The sequence below is a fragment of the Strigops habroptila genome, chromosome 5 (assembly GCF_004027225.2).
Source record: "Strigops habroptila isolate Jane chromosome 5, bStrHab1.2.pri, whole genome shotgun sequence".
Taxonomy (NCBI): domain Eukaryota; kingdom Metazoa; phylum Chordata; class Aves; order Psittaciformes; family Psittacidae; genus Strigops; species Strigops habroptila.
In genome coordinates, this window is record NC_044281.2 from 65,259,741 (window position 1) to 65,284,653 (window position 24,913).

General features: G+C 36.0%; 1 protein-coding gene across 4 annotated transcripts in view; it reads left to right on the forward strand.

The window, feature by feature from the left end:
* MYOF (myoferlin) overlaps positions 1–21,286 on the forward strand; it is a 69,997-nt gene extending 48,711 nt beyond the window's left edge. For 2 of the 4 annotated variants that reach the window (XM_030488989.1, XM_030488991.1), the window contains 24 exons: positions 199–310; positions 1,711–1,788; positions 4,023–4,204; positions 4,297–4,455; positions 4,626–4,724; positions 5,029–5,190; positions 5,726–5,891; positions 6,506–6,582; positions 10,324–10,335; positions 10,451–10,549; positions 11,029–11,154; positions 11,921–12,076; positions 12,187–12,278; positions 13,541–13,711; positions 14,257–14,405; positions 14,629–14,768; positions 15,730–15,818; positions 15,904–15,999; positions 16,608–16,749; positions 17,081–17,180; positions 18,101–18,294; positions 19,334–19,443; positions 19,788–19,935; positions 20,404–21,286. In XM_030488989.1, the coding sequence (XP_030344849.1) occupies positions 199–310; positions 1,711–1,788; positions 4,023–4,204; positions 4,297–4,455; positions 4,626–4,724; positions 5,029–5,190; positions 5,726–5,891; positions 6,506–6,582; positions 10,324–10,335; positions 10,451–10,549; positions 11,029–11,154; positions 11,921–12,076; positions 12,187–12,278; positions 13,541–13,711; positions 14,257–14,405; positions 14,629–14,768; positions 15,730–15,818; positions 15,904–15,999; positions 16,608–16,749; positions 17,081–17,180; positions 18,101–18,294; positions 19,334–19,443; positions 19,788–19,935; positions 20,404–20,439 (2,895 nt within the window). In that variant the 3' untranslated portion in view covers positions 20,440–21,286. Of the gene's footprint in view, positions 1–198; positions 311–1,710; positions 1,789–4,022; positions 4,205–4,296; positions 4,456–4,625; positions 4,725–5,028; positions 5,191–5,725; positions 5,892–6,505; positions 6,583–10,323; positions 10,336–10,450; positions 10,550–11,028; positions 11,155–11,920; positions 12,077–12,186; positions 12,279–13,540; positions 13,712–14,256; positions 14,406–14,628; positions 14,769–15,729; positions 15,819–15,903; positions 16,000–16,607; positions 16,750–17,080; positions 17,181–18,100; positions 18,295–19,333; positions 19,444–19,787; positions 19,936–20,403 lie in introns of those variants that run through there. The other 2 variants (XM_030488990.1, XM_030488992.1) reach the window with 2 other exon arrangements.
* Positions 21,287–24,913: the final 3,627 nt, after the last annotated feature.

A 24,913-nucleotide genomic window follows, 5' to 3' on the forward strand; every position in this document is an offset into this window, starting at 1 on the left:
ACAGCTTCAATGACATCAAGAAATTACCTTTGGACATGAGTAAACATCTTCTAAAGTACATTTACTCAGGAAAGTAAATTTCTCCTTGTCCTAGAGGAGAGACTGAAATCAATATATTCCCACACACAGTCCACTTTAATCAGTTTCCTTCTATGTTTGTAAATACTCAGTAACTTTTTTTTCTGTATATAACTTCAGGGAGCAGACAATAGCGTTGATGATGGAGAAGGGAAGAGTTCAGAAAAAACCAAGGATTCAGCAACAAAGGTGTTTGGTGCCAACACACCACTTGTTTCCTGCTACTTTGACAGTAGGTTCTTTAACAATTCCTATTAAAAATCATGTCCATTTCTTCCTGGTCTCAAACAGAATTGTAATTATTTGTGTTTCACATCTAGGTTTATATACCTTCTGTTACCATTACTATCTAGTCCTTGATTGGGCCCTATTTAGACTACTAAAAGAATAATTTCAGTTAGTCATTTCAGTATTTCAGCCCACTGTCATGCAGACATTTTTAAAACCTGTATGGGACAGGAATTTTAAAGCTAACTATTGCAGCACCTGGATTTTAGGCTTTCTCAAATGATGCATTTTTAGCATTAGGGTCCCTCCATAACAATACAGGGAGTTAAGCCAGCAGAGAAGATGTATGAATGGTTAATTTATTGCTGGTTTAGCTCACTTAACCAGCTCAATGCAGGATCAGATAAATGCCTAACCAGAGGAAGCAGTAAGACCATGTAGTTGAGTTGGCAAAGTGAACAGAACTGTAACTTTGCCAACCTGGACTGGCTTTAAATGCCTTGGAAACACCCTAATGGGATTCACAAAAGCAGGGACACTGAGATGGGAGCCACCAGTGTTAGTTAACAAGAATAGAAGCCAAGCCAATCCACTCCTAAGGCTTGTCTTTGTTTGGACTGCAGAACTTGGTCTCCCTGCTGGGAATGGGTGCCTAGATCTTAAATCTTGTTTTTCAGAAGCTGAGGAAGATTATTACGGTTTCTTTTTAATAACAAACACAATAGGAAGAAAATGGCACCTTTTCCTGCCAGAGTTCAGAGGTTTCAACTCATTGAGGCTATGAGCAGCTCAGATTTCCTGAAGGGCTGAAAACATTGTAGCTGACATCATCTAAAGAAAACCTGTAGTAATTTAGCCACATGCTGTCCTGGGTTTGGGCCACTCTTACATCTTCTTGTTTAATCTGTTCCACCTTGCCTTTTTCTTTTTTTTTTTTTTTTTTAATCTTTTAGCCAAAGAGGCAGAGTTACAATTGGAATAATTTTCTAGATCTAATAGCTAAAAATGTGAAACTCCCAGGTCTTTGCAAGTGCTGTAGTGAACACTTAAATCAAGCACAGAAATGCCTTGTTCTTGATTCTCTTTGGAGAAGCTGGATTATCACATCGTTTCAAACAGGAATCTTTGAATAGAAGGATTTTTGATGATCATGGTGAAAAATAGCAGTAGTGTTTGGTTTGGTTTTTCTTCATTTCTGCTTTAAGTTGTGTTGGAACAAATGTTCTCAGGTGCTAGCTTGTTGGTATTAGTACACTTGTCAGTAGAAAAAAATAAAGCAGAAATGTTGCTACAGTGCTTGTGCTTATGTTAAAATGAGTAAGGCATTTATATAAACTCAAAATTTTTTCATTATGGAAAAGAAGCCTGTATAACGCAGTTGAACTCTTTATTTATTTGATACAGGAGTATATACTTACCACCTTCGCTGTTACATCTACCAGGCAAGAAACCTCATGGCTTTAGACAAAGACAGTTTTTCAGGTATGGAAAAATCCTCCTAATGATGCAGAAAACCCAATTCTGCAATGAACTAGCAATTTGATTTAGCTGTAAAATATCTTAAATCCATAAGGTCTGTGCTGCTGAAACTATGCCATAAAGGAAGTCTCAGCTTCATTACGTATGATCCAGATTTGGTTAGTACTGCCCTAAAGTGTAACAAAAAGAAGTGCTCTGAATATGCAGCACCTGCTGCTGCCAGTGAACTCTCAATATGGGAATGGGAACACAAGTCATAGAATCATTGAATCATGGAATCATAGAATAGTAAGGGTTGGAAAGGACCTTAAGATCATGTAGTTCCAACCCCCCTGCCATGGGCAGGGACACCTCGCACTAAACCATGTGGCCGAAGGCTCTGTCCAACCTGGCCTTGAACACCACCAGGGATGGAGCATCCGCAACCTCCCTGGGCAACCCATTCCAGTGCTTCACCACCCTCACTGTAAAGAACTTCCTCCTTATATCTAATCTAAACTTCCCCTGTTTAAGTTTGAACCCATTACCCCTTGTCCTACCACTACAGTCCCGAAGGAAGAGTCCTTCCCCAGCATCCTTGTAGACCCCCTTCAGATACTGGAAGGCTGCTATGAGGTCTCCACGCAGCCTTCTCTTCTCAAGGCTGAATAGCCCCAACTCTCTCAGCCTGTCTTCATACAGGAGGTGCTCTAGCCCTCTTATCATCCTCGTGGCCCTCTGAATCCCATGACCAATCCCTTCCCTATGCCTTAGTTTCTCCTTCTAACCAAAGCCTATGTACGGTTCCTAAGCCATCCTAAAGGAAGCTTGCATAAAAGCAAGGAGGAAGAAAGCTGGATGGCTGCTATGTCACCAACTGCTTCCCTGTGTTCAGTATTTTCTATTAATTAGCACTGGGATGACCTTGTAGAAAACTACACTCTGCCTTACTAATAAGTATGGCTTTTGTTTGTTTACACAAGTGTACCTGTTGCCCTTTCATTTCCACATCTTAGGTATTCCAGCAGTGTTGTATCCATTTGGCATCTTTGCAGTCAGGCTAATTCAATACTCAGGTTACCAAGTATTTAACTTTTGCTAATTAGAATTAAAATTCCACTGGGAAATCAGAGAGCAAATTGAAATTAGATTCTGTAAGTATATGATTTTACACTTTAAAGAAGTTCATCCAAAGATACAGATGAAATGGGCAGCTGAGAACTTTTCTTTCCCCAAAAACCCCCATTTGCAGCCTTCTTTTTTCCCTGTTTTAATTAATAATTGAGTAAGTGTAATGCATTTGTTAATTTGTTACAGAAGATAGAAACCTATAGATATTTTAGTGCTGTTTTCTGAAATAAGGGGTTTTTTGTACAGCTGCCTGTGTGTATTTAGCCTTACTTCAATGCACAGCACTTCAAAGCAATACAAAGAAACAATAATAAATGACACTAATTTGCATATGTAGAATTCAGATGCAGTCACACATAAACTAGCAGATCTACTTTATTTTCCTCTAAAGTTAGTTTGAAGAGTTAGCCAAATTTTGTAAAACTCTGATCAGGTACCTAGCCAGAAGCTGTTGAAACTGACCTAAAGATAACCTTTAAAACAGCCTCTAGTCCTTAGTAATTGCAATTTGTACAGGAAACGTTAATGACCATCATCAGGTACCTTCTACAGAGCTCTTGATGATTTAAAGACCTGCCAAACACTGGGCCTAGACCACTTTAATCATTCAGCTGTTTCACAAGAAAAGGTTGCTATAAATAAGCGTGTTTGAAACTAAAGCTTGATCTGAGCAATATAGCCTGGGAGCATTTGCTGTTTAGCAACTAGTCAGAACTAGAATTATATCTTTGTATTATTTATGAGGCTGTACAGTTGTATATCAGTGGAGAAAACAACAACAAAAAAATGTTTCTACAGACAGTATTTGAAATTTGTATAGCCAGTGTTTCACTTTAGTTTTCAGGTTCTCTTTCTGATTTGCAAGCTGTATTATCATTTTCATTTATTACTATTAATCAAGACTTGTATAAAGGAAGCTATTTAGTAATCAAATGGAATTTCCACTATTAAAGGTAAATTATGTGCACATGTGGGCTTTTGTTTTACATAGAATGGCTTATAGAACTGGTAATGACAAAGGAAAAATAACATACTATATTTGATAAAATTGTGCTGTGTGCCTTATGGCTTGATGGGATTTTGTTTGTCTATAACACTATGCTTTTAATCTTTGTATGACATTTCAGACCCATATGCTCATGTTTCCTTCCTCCATCAAAGCAAAACAACTGAGATCATTCATTCAACTCTAAATCCTACATGGGACCAAACTCTCATATTTAATGAAATTGAGATCTATGGGGACCCACAGACAGTTGCCCAAAACCCACCTAATGTTGTTATTGAACTTTTTGACAGTGACCAAGTGGTAGGTGAATGCTTTTTACCCTGATTGCTTTTTATTTATTTGTATTGATTGAGAATAACATTAATGTCTATGATTGCTATTTTTGGTTGCAGGGTAAAGACGAATTCCTTGGAAGAAGCATTTGTTCCCCTATGGTCAAGTTAATCCCGGAAGAGGACATCACACCAAAACTGCTCTGGTATCCTGTAACAAATAATGGCAAAGCTAGTGGAGACATTCTTTTTGCTGCAGAACTTATTTTGAGGGACAAGGTATATACATCTTACATATCCTTTTTGTGTGTATGTATATATATATCATATGATATATATCCTTTTGCAGTGAGTCACAATGGGAAGAATTGTCTTAATACTTGGTATTAAGACAAGTTATTTCATTTAAGGAAGATGACAAACTAATACTCATGTTTGTGTCTTAACAGGGTGGCGCCAACCTTCCAATTCTTCCATCACAAAGAGCACCAAAGCTTTACATGGTACCTCAAGGTATCAGACCAGTAGTTCAACTCACTGCTGTTGAGGTTGGTTTATTTTTTAAACTAACTGAATACAATTACAGTCATCTTATCCTCTAGATAGTATATTTGTGTATTTGCTTCAAGAAAAAAGAAATTTCATAGTAAGAAATATGGGGGATTTTTTTCTTTAAGCGTCTTTGAGTTTCATTTTTTCCATTAATTTTCCTAGAACAAAAAGATTGAAATATTTTGCCAGTCACATTTTATTAGTGGAAAGACTTCACATCCTCTTTCCTACTTTTTCAGTATCATATTAAGCATATTGATATCTCACTCACTTCTGCTGACACTGGATTTTATTTTACAGATTCTGGCCTGGGGGCTTCGGAACATGAAAAACTATCAACTAGCCCCTGTTATGTCTCCAAGTCTTATTGTGGAATGTGGGGGTGAAATGGTGGAATCTGTAGTGATCAAAAACCTCAAAAAGACACCAAATTTTCCATCTTCTGTTCTCTTCATGAAAGTTGTACGTTGCAAAAAAACTATATACTAGTTATCTATAGCAAAATCAGTTATCCCATACTTTTAAAGGTCAAGGATTTGTTATGCAAGAATAAGCAGAAAAACTTACACAGCCTTTTTGACTTACCATGAGCAATTTACTGAGCCTGAAAATTATAATAAAGATCATGTAAACATGTTTGTACAGTCATTGATAAATTATACAATTTTTATATATACAATCCAGTGCAGTGTATATATATTTATTTGAAAAGGCATCAATTTACCTTTGTAATAGATGTGTGGCTACTTTCCTTCAGCTAGGGTGGGAGCTGTGCAAGAGTCAAGAAAGTTCAAGATTTGATGCAATTAGAATTATTCTTACTGACTTTTATTGAATCATAATCTAAGGTTAGAAATTTTCATTCACCATACAGCCATAGAACATAAAAGTTCAATATTAAATAAATGAAGTAACGGGTCTAATTTAGGGGGGAAATCTTTATTCTTAATTTTCCTTCCGTTTGAATTATAAACAAACTCTAACCTTTCATTTTTAGCTTTTGCCAAAAGAGGAGTTATACAGTCCATCTCTAGTTATTAAAGTAATAGACCACAGACCATTTGGACGAAAGCCCATTGTGGGACAGTGTACTATTAATTTACTGGAAAGCTTTCGCTGTGACCCCTACACTACTAAAGAAGACATTGCACCACAACTGAAAGGTAGATAGCTGGAAAATTAAAAGTTCTAGTTTCTTACGACATGCTAGAATAACCTATCTTCAGTGTTTACTCTGCATATGGTATTAATGAATAGCCATCTTGTTTTGTGTACTTACTTGGAGATAATGTGATCTGAAAGGGAAAAAAAAAATCTAACTCACAGTATTAATTAGTGCAATATTCTGTGAAGCATAAGAGGACAGGAGGTAAAGGCAAGGCCTCAGACTTAGTGTGCTGGTTCCCTGAAGTTCCTCTTTAGCATGAACTTGGAATTCAACTACCTACAGATTACTCCTGCACTGAGTGCCAAAGTAATGATCCAGTATTCCAGCAAGAATGCTCTGAATATAATGTTCATATTTATATATATATATTTTCTAAGTTTGTCTTTTTTTTTTTAATTCTATATAAGAAATGTTTGCATACCCTGCACTAAAATAGATTGTATATTTTAGCAAAAAATGGCAACTAATTGCTTTCCTTAGAGGATCAGACATACAGCCAGTGAATTATTTTGCATCTTCTGCAACTGTTTGGATTTCAAATCTGATTAAAATGTTTAGTAAGTTATTTTTCCTACACCATATTGCCTTAATAAAATTTTTGGCTTACAGTTAGTCTGCTCTCTGCTGCACCTCACCGGGATACAGTAATTGAAATGGAAGACACCCAGCCACTCCTAACAGCTCAGGTAATCTTTGAAATCTGATACTTGAATTTCTTCTTTAGATCTGTGATTTCAGAAAAACTATCTAGACAGCAAAACTGTCAGAAACATATGCAACCTTCTGGAAAGGCAGATGGAACAAAGTTATTTTGTGACAGGAAAGCAAATGAAATATGTTAATAATTTTAACCTCTGTTTTCATATAGTAAACATCAAACTATAGCTTTTTATGCACGGTAAAGTTCACCCAGTAGCTTAAGAATGAATTCACTTGCCCAGTAGCTGCTGACAGCATATGACAGAACATTACCCAGTTGCCCACTGGTGATGGTATAGCAGCCTGATCTTGCACAGACTGAGCAGTTAGAAATCAGGGAGGTAGAAGGAGGTGTATGCTTTGGTGGGTACAGAATCAAAGCCATGGTAACACAGACCTTCAGCCGTCCATTTTATCACATTCTTGACTGACATGAAGTCATCCAAAACTGACACCACTGAAACATTTTTTTCTGCACTAACACATCTTTTCTTTCCTTTTCTGCTGTGCCTACTGCTCTGATTCTTTCAGGACCACCACAATACAATTTTACTTTCCAGGTAAAAAATAATTCAGCTTGCAGAATTTTACTCTTGAGTTGAAACATGAATGAAGACAACTTCCAGACAGAACATTTTCAAGGAAAAATTTTCATTTATTTTAAGACTGTTCCCCTTGCGTAGAAGGTGTTTTCATAAATTTCTGATAGCCTATTATTTTAAAGGAAGCACAAAAGTTATGCCTTTTAATAGGGTAATTTTGCAGGCTCTTAATCTATGACTTTGACTTTTCAAAAATGCAGAATTTTTTATTTTGTTACAGAAGTCCCAAAGTAAATACTACTGAATTTAAACTTTTGAACTCTCACTGCTATTTAAGTATATTATTGATTACACTGTTCCTCCTTCATTTCTTCTTCTTTATCTTCGTGCTATTATTTTCAGACTCTAATTTACCATATTCTTGTATTTACTTTCATCATACATGTATTTGTTCTTAATATTTAATTTAGAACAGTGTCTAACTTTTATCCGAATTAGGCCTTCTATTCTAATATAAATGCTTTATAACTGGTACAGAGAATTTTTATTTCCTTTAAAAGAAATAAGAGATTTAAAAAATACAGAAAACAGCACTTTGAACTCACTGGCAAAAATTATTGAATTTGTGTAGTTGATCTCAACTATAAGGGGGAAATTTTTAAATGCTACATAAGGTGAAACACAATTTCTTTTAGAGTTTGACATCATGAGCCAAATATTTTATAACACTAGATACAGCGATAGCATCCATATGAAAGAGGAAAGAATATTCAAAACAATTCAAATTTAAAGAAGTACAACTGTGGAAAGTGTAAGTGATATGCAGAGAACACTCTGAGGACACAAAATGCCAAAATTTCATCCATTACATTCCAATTTCCAGTGTTTAAGCAGTATGTCAACAGCACTCAGCAAAATGGCTTCTCCAACAACAGTACATGTATGTATGTACCGAGCTAATGCATGGAGATGACCAGAACAGGGTTGGATGGGGGAAGAATGTTGATGTGATGTGGTCACGAGGCTGTACTTCTCTTGGCAATTATTCCATAGAGAGATTTTGGAGGAGATGATACTCCTAAGTCTAGTGTTATTAGTTACAAATATTAAGGTATCCTTCTTCCAAAAGTCTTGCTACGTGTGTACAATATGTATGAACTATTGAAAACTTTTTGTGTTTGTCAGCTAAAAGCACCAAAATCACCAGGAATTCTTTAGCCACACTATTAAACTCTGTTTCAAAGCCTGCTTCCTGGAGAATAAAATAAATCTACAGTAAATAAAATTCTAATTCTAACTCTTCTAGGGATCCACTGTAGCTCTTAATTTTTTTCCATAATTTCAAGATGTTCAGGAAGTTAATAGTTCAATGTTAGTGTCTTGAAAATTCCATGTGTAACAATCTACAAAAAAGTCACTGGGCACATAAAAAAAAAAAAATACAGTAACTGTTACATCATCTTTACCATGAGAATATTTCACTCCAAAATCTCAAACTAATCATATGGCATTTTATTCTGTTTGTTGGTGTTCTGTGAGCACATCCTGCTTACAAGTGTTAGTAACAATAACATCAAAATATTGAAGAGTCATTATTTGCTTTGGGAATTTTTAAAGACAGCCTTAAGGTTTTGATTTTTTTTCTTAACCTCTTCTTTCCAAAACTAACAAGTGCATTATTTGAAGAGACATTTGAAGGTATATCAAGGGAAAAATAAAACTAAACTAAACTAAAAACCAAAACCAAACCCACAAAGCCTAATTTAAACTCTTCCAACATTATGCTTTGATGAAAGATTCGGAGTTCTACACTATATATTTTGTAAAAAGGCTTTAAATTAGGAATTTAAATTATTATTGCATAATTATGCAAGCTACCCTTTATGCTGTCAACATTACAAACCAGTGTTTAAATAAAGTCAGATTTAAATACGGCAAAGTATTCAACATTACCTCATGAATTCTGCCTCTAAGTTTTGCAAATCACTAATGACATGGTTTCTCAGAATAAATTACTCCAATTGCCTTTAGAAAACCTGACAATCCCATGCAAATGTGAAAAAATTATGCTGTATTTCTGATTTGAAGTTAGACAAGACTGCAAAAATACAGTAGACAACCTCCCAGCAAGACAGTTACTTATAGAATAGAAATGGGAGTAAATGAGTATGATATACCATAGCGATGTCCTGAGCAATTGATGCATTTGGCTTGTATTCATAAAATGTTTTGCATATTTCTTCTGCTTTGCACAAAAATTGATGGATTATGCCTTTAAATTAAAGCACAAGGTATGATATATAAACGCTAGCAACACTAGCACAAATAACATTTGCTAATCCTGGCTTCTAAACAGGGATGCATGATGCTTGCTCTTAAGGGGCTATCGGGTCATAATTATGGTATCTGTGATTTAACAGGTGAAGCATTTTGGATTGTGCAGATTGTTATTACACTTATGTAGATAAATTATAGACATATATACTGGTTGCTACTGTACTTTATAATTCTTCACTATTTTTCAGAGTCCTGAAAATCCACAGCTTGTAAACAATTGACAAACAATAGTAGAAGGAAAAGGATGTTGAACATTCAAATTTTTTTATAAAGAAGTAAATATTCAGAAAGGGCAAAAATATCGCATTAATTTTATGTAAGTGAAATTTGTTTGGAAAAGAATGCCTGGAATAGACTCAGTTTTGTAAGTGCTCTTAAAAACATTTTTCGTCTCAAACCAGATCCAGTGCTTTCTGCAACCACAGCTAAAGCAGGGAATGATGCTACTGTGGAAATCAATAAATAGAATCCAGAGTGTAACACTGCAATGATACAAAAAGAAAATCAAGTTTCTCTCAGTTTTGCTTTGTTATGTAAAGAACAAAGCACAGGGTGATAATGTCTTAGAGTCCTGAGAACTTGCTTTTTAAAATTTTTATACATATATGCTCCAGTTTAAGATCTAGGACATACTGACAGCCGCAAAATATAAAAAACTTAAACACATGGTGTCCAAATAGGCTTCAAAAGTATTCATAAATTATTGATGTTACTAACTTACTTTACATACCTACTATATACAAAACCCTAACCTTTTAAAACATATTTAACTGCATGCAATTCTACAAATCATATTCTTACCATTGTTTTTATTTTGCTCTTTTTTTATGAATTGATCCTCATGAGCAGCTTACGGAAAAGGTAATGTATACTACTATGGTTTAGTATGCTTAGTTGTTCATTGTTTCTGCTGTACAGCATGATATAAAAGAGGCTTTATCTCCCAATAAAAGGCTTTCATTTGCTTTTCTTTAAGGAGGAAGAAATTGTTGATTGGTGGAGCAAATTTTATGCTTCAGTAGGAGAACATGAAAAATGTGGACAGTATATTACAAAAGGATATGATACTTTAAAGGTATTATTCAGAATAAAATAAATGAACATTCTCAATGTTTATAGGCCCAAAACCTGATTAGAGCAGTGCCTTTTGGTTTTTTAAATGCTCTTAAAAATGAAACTGTACATAATTTCTGTAAAGGTCCATTACTAATTCATGTGGTGAATGAAGTTCTTAAGAAGATACCTTTGCTTCTTTTCTACTTAACTACACTTATTGAGAGATGTATTGAGTTTAATCTAACCTTTAGTCAAATGGAATTTTACTCTTGACTGCTTTGGGTGCCAGGCAGATCCTAAATAAATATACACACTCAGTAAGTACGAACCCAGAGGATCTGGAACTTTCTTTTGTTTAGTTGAAGTTCCAAAAGCTTTGGTTCCTTAAGACATTCCAATAAACATACAGTATACTTTGCAATGCCCCAGTGGTGGAGCCAATATGTATGATAATTTCTAAGCTGCACTTCTTTAATTTTCCTTTTTCTTTTCTTTAAGGTGTATGACTGTGAATTGGAAAAAGTACCTGAATTTAATAGCTTAACAGACTTCTGTGATACATTTAAACTATACAGAGGCAAATCTGAGGACAGTGATGATCCATCAGTGGTTGGGGAATTCAAGGTAAATTTAAAATAATGGGCAACAACCAAATGCTAGGTGCAGTCTTTTGTATGTAAGTGGCTATCATTTAAGTAAGTCTACATGCAAGCATTGCAGCTTAAATATGGATGCGTGTGTCAATTGGGGCAACAGATGCTCATAGCTACCTAGGTACAGGCCCTTCTTTTCCAAGGAAGGTACACACTAAACATGATACCTGGTAATTTAAAATAATTTATCATCCCTGCTAAAGTGATCTCCTTTGGTACCTATGAAACCAAACCTTCCCATCCTGCAGATGTTCTGAGTGAAGTGCATTTCTAGAATAAATTTGGATAAGATATTTTTTATTATTTCTGTCACTGTGTCTATGACTTCTAAAGATTAGAATAATGTTAATGTTGTATGTAAAAAAAACCAAAACCAAAACCCAACCCCCCAAAACCAGAAAACACAAACAAACATTAAATGATGCTTTTGGAGAGGGAAACAAATATAAAGTATTTGTTACATATTCTCAACTGGAGCAAATTGAGTAGTTGTGTTGAAATCAAAGCAGCTGTATTGATTTAAAGTGACCAAGGGTATAGACTTAGCTGTGTAGTAAGTCTTACGCAAAACCCACTAAAGTAAAACAAAAGACTTCAAAGTGACTGTGGATCAAGCTATAATTTTGCTATTCCTGTATAAAACAGAGTGTGTATGTGTAGGATAAATAAGAAAAACCAAACCTAGCAGAATGACTTTTCTACATTTATACTGACTGAGGCTTTATATTATTTTTTAGGGATCCTTTAAAATCTATGCATTACCTGATGATCCCACTATTCCAGCTCCTCCTCGCCAGTTCCGTGAGCTACCAGACAGTGGGCCTCAGGAGTGTATTGTGCGAATTTATATTGTTCGAGCTTTGCAGCTTCAACCCCAGGATAATAATGGGCTGGTGAGACTTTTTGCTTTTGGAATGTCTGTGAGGTAACTCTGCTGTGGTATATTCTAAATGAAGCTGGTCTTGATAACTATTTCTTAACATTTTTTTCTTATTTTAAATAGTGTGATCCTTATATAAAAATATCGCTAAGTAAAAAAGTCATTGAAGACAGAGATAATTATGTGCCTAATACTCTCAACCCAATTTTTGGCAGGTAACAAACTTTTCTGTATTTTCAATTTATTGTATTTTAGAATGTTTCCCTATTTTTTAAGATAAAGCATTGTTTGAGATATCCAGTGGTCTATTCATAATTACACACTGGCAGTGAACTGGAGTAAAATTGCATAAGACATTTCTCTTTGAAATCAAGGGACTACACAGGCATTTGGCTAGTCTGTAGATTTTCTGTATCACAGGAATAAATTGCACAAAGTCAACAATGTATATATATATTGTATGAACCGCTGTGTGTTATGCATCAATAACAACAAAGTACACTTATAGAATATGGAAAAAGTTTTAACTGAAAACTACTTGGATGTCACAATGAGCAATCATCTTAACATGTATTCCCATTACACTAGTCTTTCCTTCAAAGGCTAATGATGTCTTTGAAATATATGAATAGAAAAATACTAATTAGGAATAGAGAGGTTACATCATCTTTATAATTACTAATGAAATTCTGGGTCTGGTTTGGTGTCCAGAATTAGAGGAGGATTTTGATAAATTAGAAACTTGGGAGAGGAGGACTAGAAGGATTATAAAAAGTTTGGAAAGCATACTTTGCGATGATGTGCTACAGGATTTCAATTGTTCACATCATGCAAAGAAACAGACAGCAAAGAGACGATTACAGGTACAAAGTACCTTCAAAATTCCAAGTTTTTTCAGAATGATTCTGGAAGTCAAAGTTAAAAAGTTAGACTAGAAATAAAACAAACAAAAAGATGCCAAGAATAATTAACCGTGGAATACTTTACCTCAAGAGTAATGGATTCAGCAGCAGTGGAAACCATGGGGCTCCGTATCTAGAAAGTGAATTTGGAGAATTTGAGAAAACTCTACAGTCTGTGGAGTTTCTAATAATACAGAAACTATGGATTGAACATCCACCCTTTTTACAGAGTAGCTGGCAGAGCCATACTGCTTTCTTTCTCAGTCCCAATTCAAGCTGCCACAGCGAAAACATCTAAGTGATACTTTGTGCAGAAAGGAAGGATGTAATATCTATAGGAGTACAAATGGAATTATTAATAAGTGCAAATAAAAACTGGAGCATGAGTGGTAACTACTACTAGATTTATCAGCTTTTGAAGCATCCCTTTAATATCTTGTAAAGGCTTTAAAATAAACTAAAAAGGGAATTATTTTTTTTAAGGGTTTGGGTTATTTGGTTGGGGTTTTTTTAGTTTAAAACAAAAAGCATTGCTCAGAAGAGCAATAGTGTTAACTGGATATTTTTGTGTTTAGAATGTATGAACTCAGCTGCTTCTTGCCTCAAGAAAAGGATCTGAAAATTTCAGTCTATGACTATGACACATTGACACGTGACGAAAAAGTGGGTGAAACCATAATTGATCTTGAGAACAGATTCCTTTCTCGTTACGGATCTCACTGTGGCATCCCACAGCAGTACTGGATGTAAGTCATTTTGTCTATTGAAAATCTTTATCTGTGAGATCTAGTACTGAGTCTCGCTAAAAAATCTGGGCTTCCTTCATCTTAATCATATGGTGCAAAAAACAATGCTAGGGCTTCTCATGGGTGTTTGTTGTGCTCACTCTTGTCATCTGAATTCCAAGTTAAGCTGCAAAGTCTTCAGAAGAGCCTTGACTGAAAACCATGATGTCAAACATTTTAATATTCTCTTTATATGGTAATGTGTGTTATTTCTATCCAGAGAATGCATGCTTAGCAGAGTTTTCTGACCTACTCCTGGAAATAAGCATGAAAGCATTTGTTGGTGTAAGTTATTTTGATATGTAAAGAAAAAAAAAGCACTCTGTCTTGGAAGGTAATTGAGCTGGTACAAAGTTATGTTACTGTATCAAACTCAACTGGCCTCAATCTAGACAGTTACAGTGGCTGCCCTTTCTGATTTAGTTTAATAAATATATTTTACATGACATGTAAATGCCCTGAATGGTGAATAACTTTAGGATGTGTTTCTGTTGCTTTCCTAAAAGATCAGGTGTGAATACCTGGCGTGATCAACTAAAACCAACCCAGTTATTACAAAATGTAGCCAGGTTTAAAGGCTATGCTCCTCCTGTCCTCTCTGAGAATGGTAAAAGGATTAACTATGGCGGAAGAGACTATACTTTGGAGGAAGCTGGTGAGCTTGTTCACTTATTTTATATTTCTGTCTTAAATTCATATTGATACAAATATAAAACTTTTCAATTATTATGGAAAATTAGACAAAATCTTTGGGGTTTTTTTAACATTGAGCAGTTTTCTCCTCAATTTTAAATATCTGGTTTTGCATTTTTTTTAAGAGTTCAAATGCAAATTCTGGTTTATGACCGCCTGTTCTTTTTCTGCTTCTTTTATTACAGAAGCTAACAAAATTTTGCATCAGCATCTTGGTCCAGGTGAAGAGCGGCTAGCCCTTCATATCCTCAGAACCCAGGGTTTGGTACCTGAACATGTGGAGACAAGGACTTTATATAGCACCTTCCAGCCCAACATCTCCCAGGTACTATGAACCAGTTTACTTCTGGTTTCTGGAATACAGAAATGGAGCATTTCCGCATTTATATTGTGTTGTCAACAGAGTGGTATTACTCAGGGGGAAGAGGGCTACAAATTAACATTGCAGGTTAGTTTACAAACATAACAAAACACAGTAATGTTCTGCCATTAAGACCCCCAAATGACACCCTTAACACTGACAGTGGAAATTGGGAAAGACTTATTTATTTATTTGTTACTGAAATAACCTGGAATATGTGTTTAATACCTCACCAACAATAAAGCAGACAGCCTGGTTCAAGAGCTTCCTAGCTACGTTCAACAAATTAGACCAAACTTCTCATTTCTCTACAAGGTCCAGGGGTGCTAGTTTAAACATGAAGTCTTATATTGGGTCTCTCTATTAGAAAGGCACAAAGACTAACATTTTTCTAGCATTTACTAACTCACCAGCAGTTGTTTGTTTAAGAAAGTTTCTGCAGCAACCAGAAAACTTGTCTGCAAAAATAAAGGAGCTTACATTTGAAATAGTGTATAATATCTGCAGTGGTTGCTTTACTTCAGCCTAGTTAAGGGAACTGGCCATCTACACTGGGTAGGCCACTAGCGACAAACTATCAGCCACACGTATGACACTATACTTCATACCACCTCTGGGAAAACAGAAACTTGTACCTACAGAATGAGAACTATTTAGGCACCTAACTTGCACTGACTTCACTAGGAATTAACATCCCTACCATCTTCTGAATTCTTGGCATTGTTCACTTTAAGAAGCTTGTAGAACATGAAGGATTGGATATGCTTCTATCTGAAGTCTGTCAAAGTTCTGACATTGGTAACAAGTGAGGTCTGCTCTGTGGCTAAAATTAGTACCTGGCATGTCAATAAGCAGTTCCATAGAATTATCATGACAAACCTGTATGTAACAAACAATCCCTCATTCATCTTCTCCACTGCTACAGGGAAAGCTCCAGATGTGGGTTGATGTTTTCCCCAAAAGCTTAGGACCACCAGGCCCTCCCTTCAACATCACTCCTCGAAAAGCCAAGAAGTGAGTATCTGTATATACTACACACCATGTGGCAGCGCTGACAAAGGCAATTCGATTATCTTTCCCCAAATACCTTCTCTCTTAGGTACATCTTGCGGGTGATTGTCTGGAACACCAAAGATGTCCTTCTGGATGAAAAGAGCATCACAGGGGAAGAAATGAGTGACATTTACGTGAAGGGGTAAGAGCATCCTGTCATGTAACACTTACAAATGAATGACATTCCGAATGTACTGAGAATCCCTAGACCTTGAGTTCCAAAGATGCTTTAGTTCAGCTAAGTGAATGCACACTACAACCTTTGAAATAGTGGTAACTTAGAATACAGAAGTCATATGAGATAAAGCATGACCAGTTAACATGCACTGAGAGATCCCAGAAGTTCATCTCTTGAGATGGGAAGCAAATGAAAAGACAGGGTATTAGCTTTGGTGCTGTACAACCTGGATGCTTACTTTTTACATTTCCTAGTCTTAATGTAAAAAAAAAATCAATAGAAATCAGAGAAATATACTACTAGACTATTGATCTAATTCCTCCTTAAAAAGAAATAAAAAATCCCGCCAACAACTCAGCACTGATAAAGTACTGGCAGATCAGAATTCAGTTCAGATGTCCCTATTTACAGTGCCAAAATGGAACCAAACTGACAAAAGGTGTGAAAGACGCGCTAGCCTTCTGTGGGCAGCTCTGACGACTTGTTTGAACCACTTAATGACATGGTTACAGTACAAACAACCACTGACGTAGTTTCATGCAAACAGCAGACACATCTTTCTGTGTTTGCAGATGGATGCCTGGAAATGAAGAAAATAAGCAGAAAACCGATGTTCACTACCGATCATTGGATGGTGAAGGGAACTTCAACTGGAGATTTGTTTTTCCGTTTGACTATCTCCCAGCTGAGCAGCTCTGTGTAATTTCCAAAAAGGTAAGTATTTCTAAGGATTTCAATACTTAGAATACAAATTGTAGTCAGTCTGATAATTTTGTACCTACATATTGAAAGAGATGGTTTGGCTCAGATCTGCATACCTTTTTCAAACTGCTATTGTGAACAGATTCAATTTTGCCTTTGAACCAGGAACACCAAATGGGCAACAAACAGCAGTCTCCTCTTACCAAGGGCAAGATTAGATCTTTAATACTTCCACTAACCCCAGAATTCACAAGTACTAACAGAACACAGCTTTGAATTTTCTTAAGTAATTTTAAAAATGTTCTTGGTTTGGTCTTTTTTTTTTTTTTTTTTTTAATCTTAGGAACATTTTTGGAGTCTTGATAAGACAGAGTTCAGAATCCCACCCAAACTGATAATTCAAATATGGGATAATGACAAGTTCTCCTTGGATGACTATTTGGGTAAGAATTCTAAGAAAAAAAATATTGTTGTCTCAAAGACATTTTAAATTGTCACAGAAGGATTGTGTTTACAAAGTGAGTCACTGAGCATTCAATACACTCCTCCTTTCCCATGTGGTGGAGGGTTACTTGCGCTCGTGAATGAATGCATGAATATTCCCTCAGTAAAGGCCTATTACAGGTAAACCAAGATACTTCTCATTCAGGTACACCCTATCACAAAGTCCATGAAATGATAATGTGCATGAAAATTACTTTGCTTCTTTCTTTAAGTAGAATTACTTAAAACAAGAGTACTCAATTCTAAGTAAGAGTATTGATATAAGGCTGTAATTTAGGTTAAGTGATCTACTTCATGCCATTATTAATTCTACTTCACACCATTATTAATACCTACTTTTTGTAGAGATATTGCTCTCCAGAAGATTCTCTGCCCGGTGTTAAGACAGCTCCAAAGTCTTTAGCTTACATGCAAACCATATAGGCCTTGAAATCTAAAAACAACTAATCGATTTATAACTCTTAGGGTTAAACAGCTAAACAGATAAATCGTGCATTTAACCATCAGAAATTACATTAGTGTTACCTTGCTGTATTTGAATATCTACTCTTCAGGTGTGTGGGGAAAAAAAAACCTCTATTAAAAATCAAGTGATCTTGCATTAAAAAAGGGGGACAAGAGCTTGCTAATTCCAATTTAGTACCACCAGCACTTTGAACATTAGCAAGATGGTCATAAAAACAGCCTTATGTGTCCCATTTCCCTGTCGCACAACATCATTAGACAAACAAGAATGTAATGTGTATGTTGATTGTTTTTCCTGTATAACATGTCTGGAGATAGGAAAGGTTAATGTTGAACCACTCTGCTGTATGGTTGGTTTTGTTATGCAGCATTTATTTTTTTATCCATCTCCTAGGCTTTGTGGAACTTGATTTACATAAAACAATCATTCCAGCAAAAGTTCCAGAGAAGTGTAATATAGACATGATTCCAGAATACAAGGCAGACAGTTCTCAGAAGGCTCCCAAGACCGCCTCTCTCTTTGAACAGAAATCCATGAAAGGATGGTGGCCATGTTATGTTGAAAAGGATGGCTCCCGTGTTTTAGCGGTATGATTATTACCTCTTTAAAAAGTACTTAAAATGTGCTCACCTTGCTTTTCAAATTACAAAGAAAGACTGTAAAGAGTCCCCGGCTTTGCTATTAGCTTTCAGTAGATAGAACAGGGGTAAAGAAAACATTCCATACACAAGTTTAAGAATTTTGCTTCATCAGCAATTTTTTGTTTATTTTAAAGTGTGAGTTTAATACTTAAATTTATTTATTTTGGTTTTAATGCTGTTTAATTCGAAGGACTCTGGCGTCAGATTGAGTCATGTTATCTCACCAAAGCAGCCAATAGAGTTATTGTGTGAATGAATTTATCACATTATTGCTTAGGGAAACATGAGCTATCCTAAATGTGTTAAAGACTACAGAAAAAAAGTTTAACTGCAAAGCATCTTAAGGTCCTTTCCAACCCTAACTATTCTATGATTCTATGATTTTTGTACACAGCAAATACAATTTATATTCTGAGAAATCTGACTAGCTTAATGATGATGAGGGCAATCAGAAGACCCAAAGCATTTTAACCTGTTCTATGAAGAATATAAATGTGTATTTATCACTTGCTAGAATATTAAGCTTTTCAAGTGTGTCTGCTGCTTCTTTATGATGTTTTTTCCTTTAAACTTTATTACTGGAACTTAATAAATGAGAAAAAATATTCAGAAACATATGTCAGCCACAGCAATATAAAAAATTAGATGCTTAGTCATTTGGAAAAGAAGCAGTCCTTGAGTTGTTCTTGAAAGAAGAGAAGAAGTGGTTTTGTTTTGCTATATTGGAAAAAATTGCTTAAGACAATATGAATTAGCAGAATGATTTTATGTACTGTGATTTTTTTTTTTTTTAATATTTGTCATTTTCTGATACTGTGTTGTGACATTGTCATAGTGCAGAAATAAGTGTATTTTGAGAAGGAAATAAAAAACATGCAGGTGAACACAACAAGCTGATCCCAAACTCTGCTGTACTAAGTACCAAGCAAGTACTAATAGTGCTGCTTCAATAAGATGTTTGTCTCATGCCATATGTTTTCTGAAGGGTAAAGTTGAAATGACACTGGAAGTTGTCAATGAAAAAGAAGCTGAGGAAAGGCCAGCTGGTAAAGGAAGAGATGAACCCAACATGAACCCCAAACTAGATCTACCAAAGTAAGATATTCTTCTCCCACTAGCTTGAGAAATATATAATATCTAGCCACTCTAATGTTCTTGACAAAAATCTGCATGCAGTAAAGGATCTATTAGACATCAATTATCCTTTGCAAAACTTCATTTATGAAAGCCAGACTTGTTTCCTTCTGCAAGCATAGGATAAAATGCAAGGTGGATTCAGTATTAATGGCATACATTTACCAAAGCTGCTGTCTTACATTACAAAACTATCCATATTTTCTTCAAACTCCAAACCAGACTGTTTCCATGTGCTGTACTCTCATGCGTAAGTGTTCACTGTTTTCATAGTATGAGTAATATTTGTTTCTTTCAAAACGCAGCCGACCAGACACTTCCTTCCTTTGGTTTACAAATCCCTGCAAGACAATGAAATTTATTGTGTGGCGCAGGTTTAAATGGCTTTTTCTGGGCCTTATCATCTTGCTGATTTTACTCTTGTTTGTAGCAGTACTCCTCTACTCATTGCCGGTAAGAATTTTTCCATGTTTCTGTTCTTCAGCTGTGGTATGAAGCTAGCTTATATCTGAGTCATCAACAGGACACTCTCCTTGCTCAAACAAGATTCTATCAATCAACTCAATTTTAGCAGAGAGACAGGGATTGTATCCTTACAGCGATAAACAATTTTAACTGATTTTTATTGAGAAACATTATGTTAAAACTAACCTATTGACTAAAGATGGAGCAAATGAGTGCTTTAGCAATATTCATAACCTACACAATTAAAAATAGTTAATAGATGGTCTAGAGTCTGGATTTCAGGCTACTTTAATCTGAAATATCTTACTCATTTTTACTGTCTTTTAACTGAAATTACCATACCTTGAATACACTCTGATCCATTTTAATATCTTAAATGTGTTTTACAAAACTACACTGAAGTATTTTGTGTACATCTTTTTACCTCTATTGTTTTCTTCCCTCCTCCCCCAACAGAACTACTTGTCAATGAAGATCGTGAAACCAATTTAAGAAGAGTTTTTTACTTCATCTTTTTAAATAGTAACAAGGTTTTGCCTCAGGCCATGGACCAAATTCAGCAAGGCTCTTCATCCTTTTCATCTGCTAGTATTTGGAACTGTAAAATAGATAAGTAAGAATTTAACCAAGGTTAGCCAAGGTTCAAGAGGTCATGAGAGGTATTCTTAAAAAACAAAAGATAAACTCCTTCACGTTTCATGTACTTTTTTTTTACTTCAGTAGTATCTTCACATGGTAAACTTCTGACTTCCTTGCTTTTAAACTATATTTTTCATAAAAATCACTCAGGAGGCTGCCTGCTGTTGCTATTTTTTTAATGGATACTTCCTTTCGAGAATTCCTTTCTACTAGGCACACTTTGAAACCTTGTTTTTAACTTAATGAAAAACAAGCACTACTTATAACTGTGTATACCAAAGAAACCTCATCGTGCAGTCAAAGAAGGGTCATTGTTTCTAGAAAAGTTTTAATCATCATGCTGCTTAAAATTTTTACTTATTGCACTGTAGACTTGACAACTCTATATATGTATCTTGACAACAACTGCATGCACATAGAAATAAATAAGATACTGTTTACTTAGTATGATTTACAAATGTTTAAATAAACTTATCTACAAGTAAAATGCAAGTTTTCAGTTTTGTTTATCTATTGCAAAACTACGATGCATTAGGTATTGTAAAGTGTGTATCAGAGGATGTAAGGCCACAAACCTGGAATTGAAGGTATTTTACTGTTACCTTTACAGTGAAAAAAAAAGGAAATACTTCTGCACAAAGTTCTAATGGATTTTGTCATTAATTAGGAAACCAATAAATAAAGTAAATTTGTTTAATAATTTCACTATACTCTTTCTATTTAGAGATGACCTTGAATCAAAACATACATAAGAGGATACACAACCCAGATTCAACCCTTGTTTGAAATCTGATCTGCACATGGAAAGTGTTTCATTTAGTCTCAGTCTCCTCTCCCTAGGCACAGTAAAATATAATCTACATTGAAAATCAGGTTATACTCTAGGATTCCACCTCACTTTTATGGCAGGACAAAGCAGAAACCTCTCTCTGAACATCCTTTGGTGCTTGAAACGTAGGAAATCTGCAGCAGAACCTGAAATCAGCATTTTGTATGATTGTCATACTTTTGACTGGCTAAAGACTTCAGCTGTCTTTAAAAAGATTACAAAAGTAACTGCAAGAATTGGTCTTGACAAATCTCTGTCATTGTATTTTGTGGCTCACTTAACTCTTTCTTGTAACACAGAACTGCAAAATAAGCAGTTGTCAGACAGGATAAGTAAATTATACTGACTTAACTCTGTTGAACAAGTAGAGTAATGGTATTACATGAAATAATTTCCAGAATGTGAAGTCCCATTGGCTGGAGGGGAGCAAGCAGCAGTCATCCTGTCAAAAAGATAACAACGCCCTTGTTTTTTGGTTGTTAAGAAACTCTCAAGCATCTTGACCTATGAACGAGAGCTCAGAGCTGGAACTAATCACCATCCAGATGGATTGTCCCTTCACTAATGATGAAATAGCACTCCAGAAATCACTGGCAATTTGCATGAGCTAATGTTTGATCATCCACTATTAAAATCTGTCTCAATCAATGCCATGAATCTGACAGACGGTAAAAATCACAGCAGCGTTATTTTCATTATAAGACAAAAAAGTATGTTGCTTTTAGGGCTGTAATTAGAAAGCATTTAACTTGAAAGAGCATTCCCCAGAAAACAATTGTGAAACGGAGCAGAGATCTGAGCAAGCCTGTTCACCTAGCATTTGAAGAGTGGCAGGTTCACCCTCTTCCAGATGCCTTTTTGTCCAAGCATGCATAGGCTTGATAGTTTCACTACAATTAGGCAATGCTATTAAAAACATAACTGAAAAGTCTGAGCAGCCACTCTGTCTCCCAGGCTGCTCCAATAACAGACAAAAGAAAACACATGTTCACAAGAAAGAAGATGTGATCACTAATATTTACATACAATGCTAGTCAAATCTGTAATCCCTGGTGTAGCTGCTGTGCATGACTCCAACATACAATAGCTTTTTGCCTAGTTCAACAGTTAGCAAAGATTTAGCCCTGCGTAGGGAACAGCTTTATGCTGCTCTCGCTCTGCACTCACTACTGGGATGTTCACTTTGGCCAGGACAGCTCTTTACTGCTCCAGTTGCCAGCAACTGAGCCAAACACCCTTTGAGCACACAGAAAAAAGGGCAGAATGTAGATGTGCCCAATATCACTCTTCCTTATAACAGGAAATCACTTAACCCCAGGAATTCCTTCTCCTATGAGTCTGCTTTACCTAAACTGATAAAATGACAAATATTTTGGCCTGTGAGCTGGTGTGGCCAGTTCAGCTGCCTCCCTGTCCCTAAGTGCCCAGTGTACAGGCTCTGTGCTTCACAGGAGAGATTATCTGGGTCTAAAGTGACTTCTCTGTCTGGGAAAAGAAAACATTTGATGAGGTTACCTTCTCTGCACCTGCATGTCTTTCAAACCTGAGATGCAACCTGCTGAAACAGCTAGGGAAAAGCTAAACAGCAAGTGCTTTTAACAAAAAATGGCTAAACAACAGCACTGTGTCACCAGCCGTTTGTCAGGGTCCTTCTATCTCTGACATTGTGTAGGTTCATACAACAGATGCACTCTAATACACTTAGGTATCCAAGCAGCCTGTGACTTCCTATCCGTTGCTTGCTGCAGTCAGCCCAAACCTTGACTACTGGAATGGCCTGTAAGCAAGTTAACAGCTACTGGCATGTACTCTACAACTCGGCAGATTGTACAAAAAAGAATCATCAAGAAGAAAAGATTTACACCTAATCCAGTTCAGCATAAAATAAAGAGGCAGTGAACTCATCACCTACAGGCTGTTCTTGCATTTCTTTGAACAACCACAAGATGACATCCCAAGTCTCATGTGTTCACAACATCCTTCCAGTACTTCTGTTTTATTTCTATCCTAAACACATCCCACATATGGAAATGAACAACAAGCTATAATTAATAAGGGAAGAAACAGTCCTATAAAAGTCCATTGCTTTCAAGTGCATTTGGAAAGCACAGCTATAAGCCCCATGCAGACCTGCCTACAAAGAGAAAGCTCAGATCTAGTCCCCACTGACTTCAATGCTGTTGCCTAAGTATGATTTCCTCTCTATGCCACTGAATGCAAAGTATCTATTTAGCAACTTGAAAGCAGTACCAAGGAGTGAGATGGCAGCATTCAGTGCTGAATCTTCTGTCAATACTAGCTCGGGTAGTAAACGGTTTTTACACAGCACTTTCCTTTGCTCAGAGTTGTGTGTGTCATGTATACAGCCAGGTTGTCATATATACAGGCAGAGACCTGAACTAGACAGACAATTCTCTAAAGAAGAAAAACTAGAAAATTCTTTAAAAAGCCATACGCAGAAAAGAAATTGGGAATACATATTATGTCTGTTGAGTCTGACCATGCACTTATACTTCACTGCATCCCATGCTCACTGTCAGGAACCCCCAAAATTATTCCACTCACATACAGCTCTGTGCAACCAGGAGCAGGATTATACACTCCCAAGGTATGAGAGATGCCCTTCCTTGCAGAATTCCCAAGTTTTCTAGCCTTGAGTGCATACTCCTTACTGCTCAGGTTATCACATAAACTACCACAAAGATGTGATCTCTAAAGATCTTAGGCCAGCTTCAGAGTCACCATGCCAGTGGGGCCATGGCTTTGCAACCCACTGGCATTGGTGGCATTACTAACTTCAGATATTTATTCCTATTCACTACCATGTCCTTGACTAATAAAACCAGACTTAGAAGAAAACCTCTTCCTCCACCCTTTCTGATTTTTTTTAGTGTGGGACTATTGTCTTATTTGCTCCAAACCATAGCATTATGGTGTGTTGAAACAAATCATGGGCTACAGCCTTGAGAAGAATATCTTAAGCTGATGTAGTCATCAAACAAAATATTCTCAAACTGAGTCGTCAGCAAGTTCCTTTGCCCCAAGGCTCTGTTTCAGGACTCCGGGCATATTCAGGGAGACAAGAATACATTAATTGCACAGGAGTGACCTGCAGAAAAAATTATTTGCTCATAGCAGGACCAATACAATAGGGAAAATAAAAATAAATTTAAATAAAAATAAAAGTAACAAAAAAGTACTTGGCTGCCAAAGCATACATGTACGAAAAATGAGTATGGACATTGCAAATATGACAACTTATCAGCCAAGATAAAGAATCCTTTAAGAAGCCCAACACTTATGTAAAAGACAAATACTAGCATATACTAAAATAATAACAGCTCCAGTTAGAAGCAAAACATTAGACATCGCTATCTTGGAGAAAAGCATCAGGCTTTTGCAGCAAAATTCCAGATTTCTGATTTCAACGGGATAAACTTTGCAGAAGTATCTTGTATATTAATCTGCTCTGCTTTTACTCCCGGATACACAAAGCCT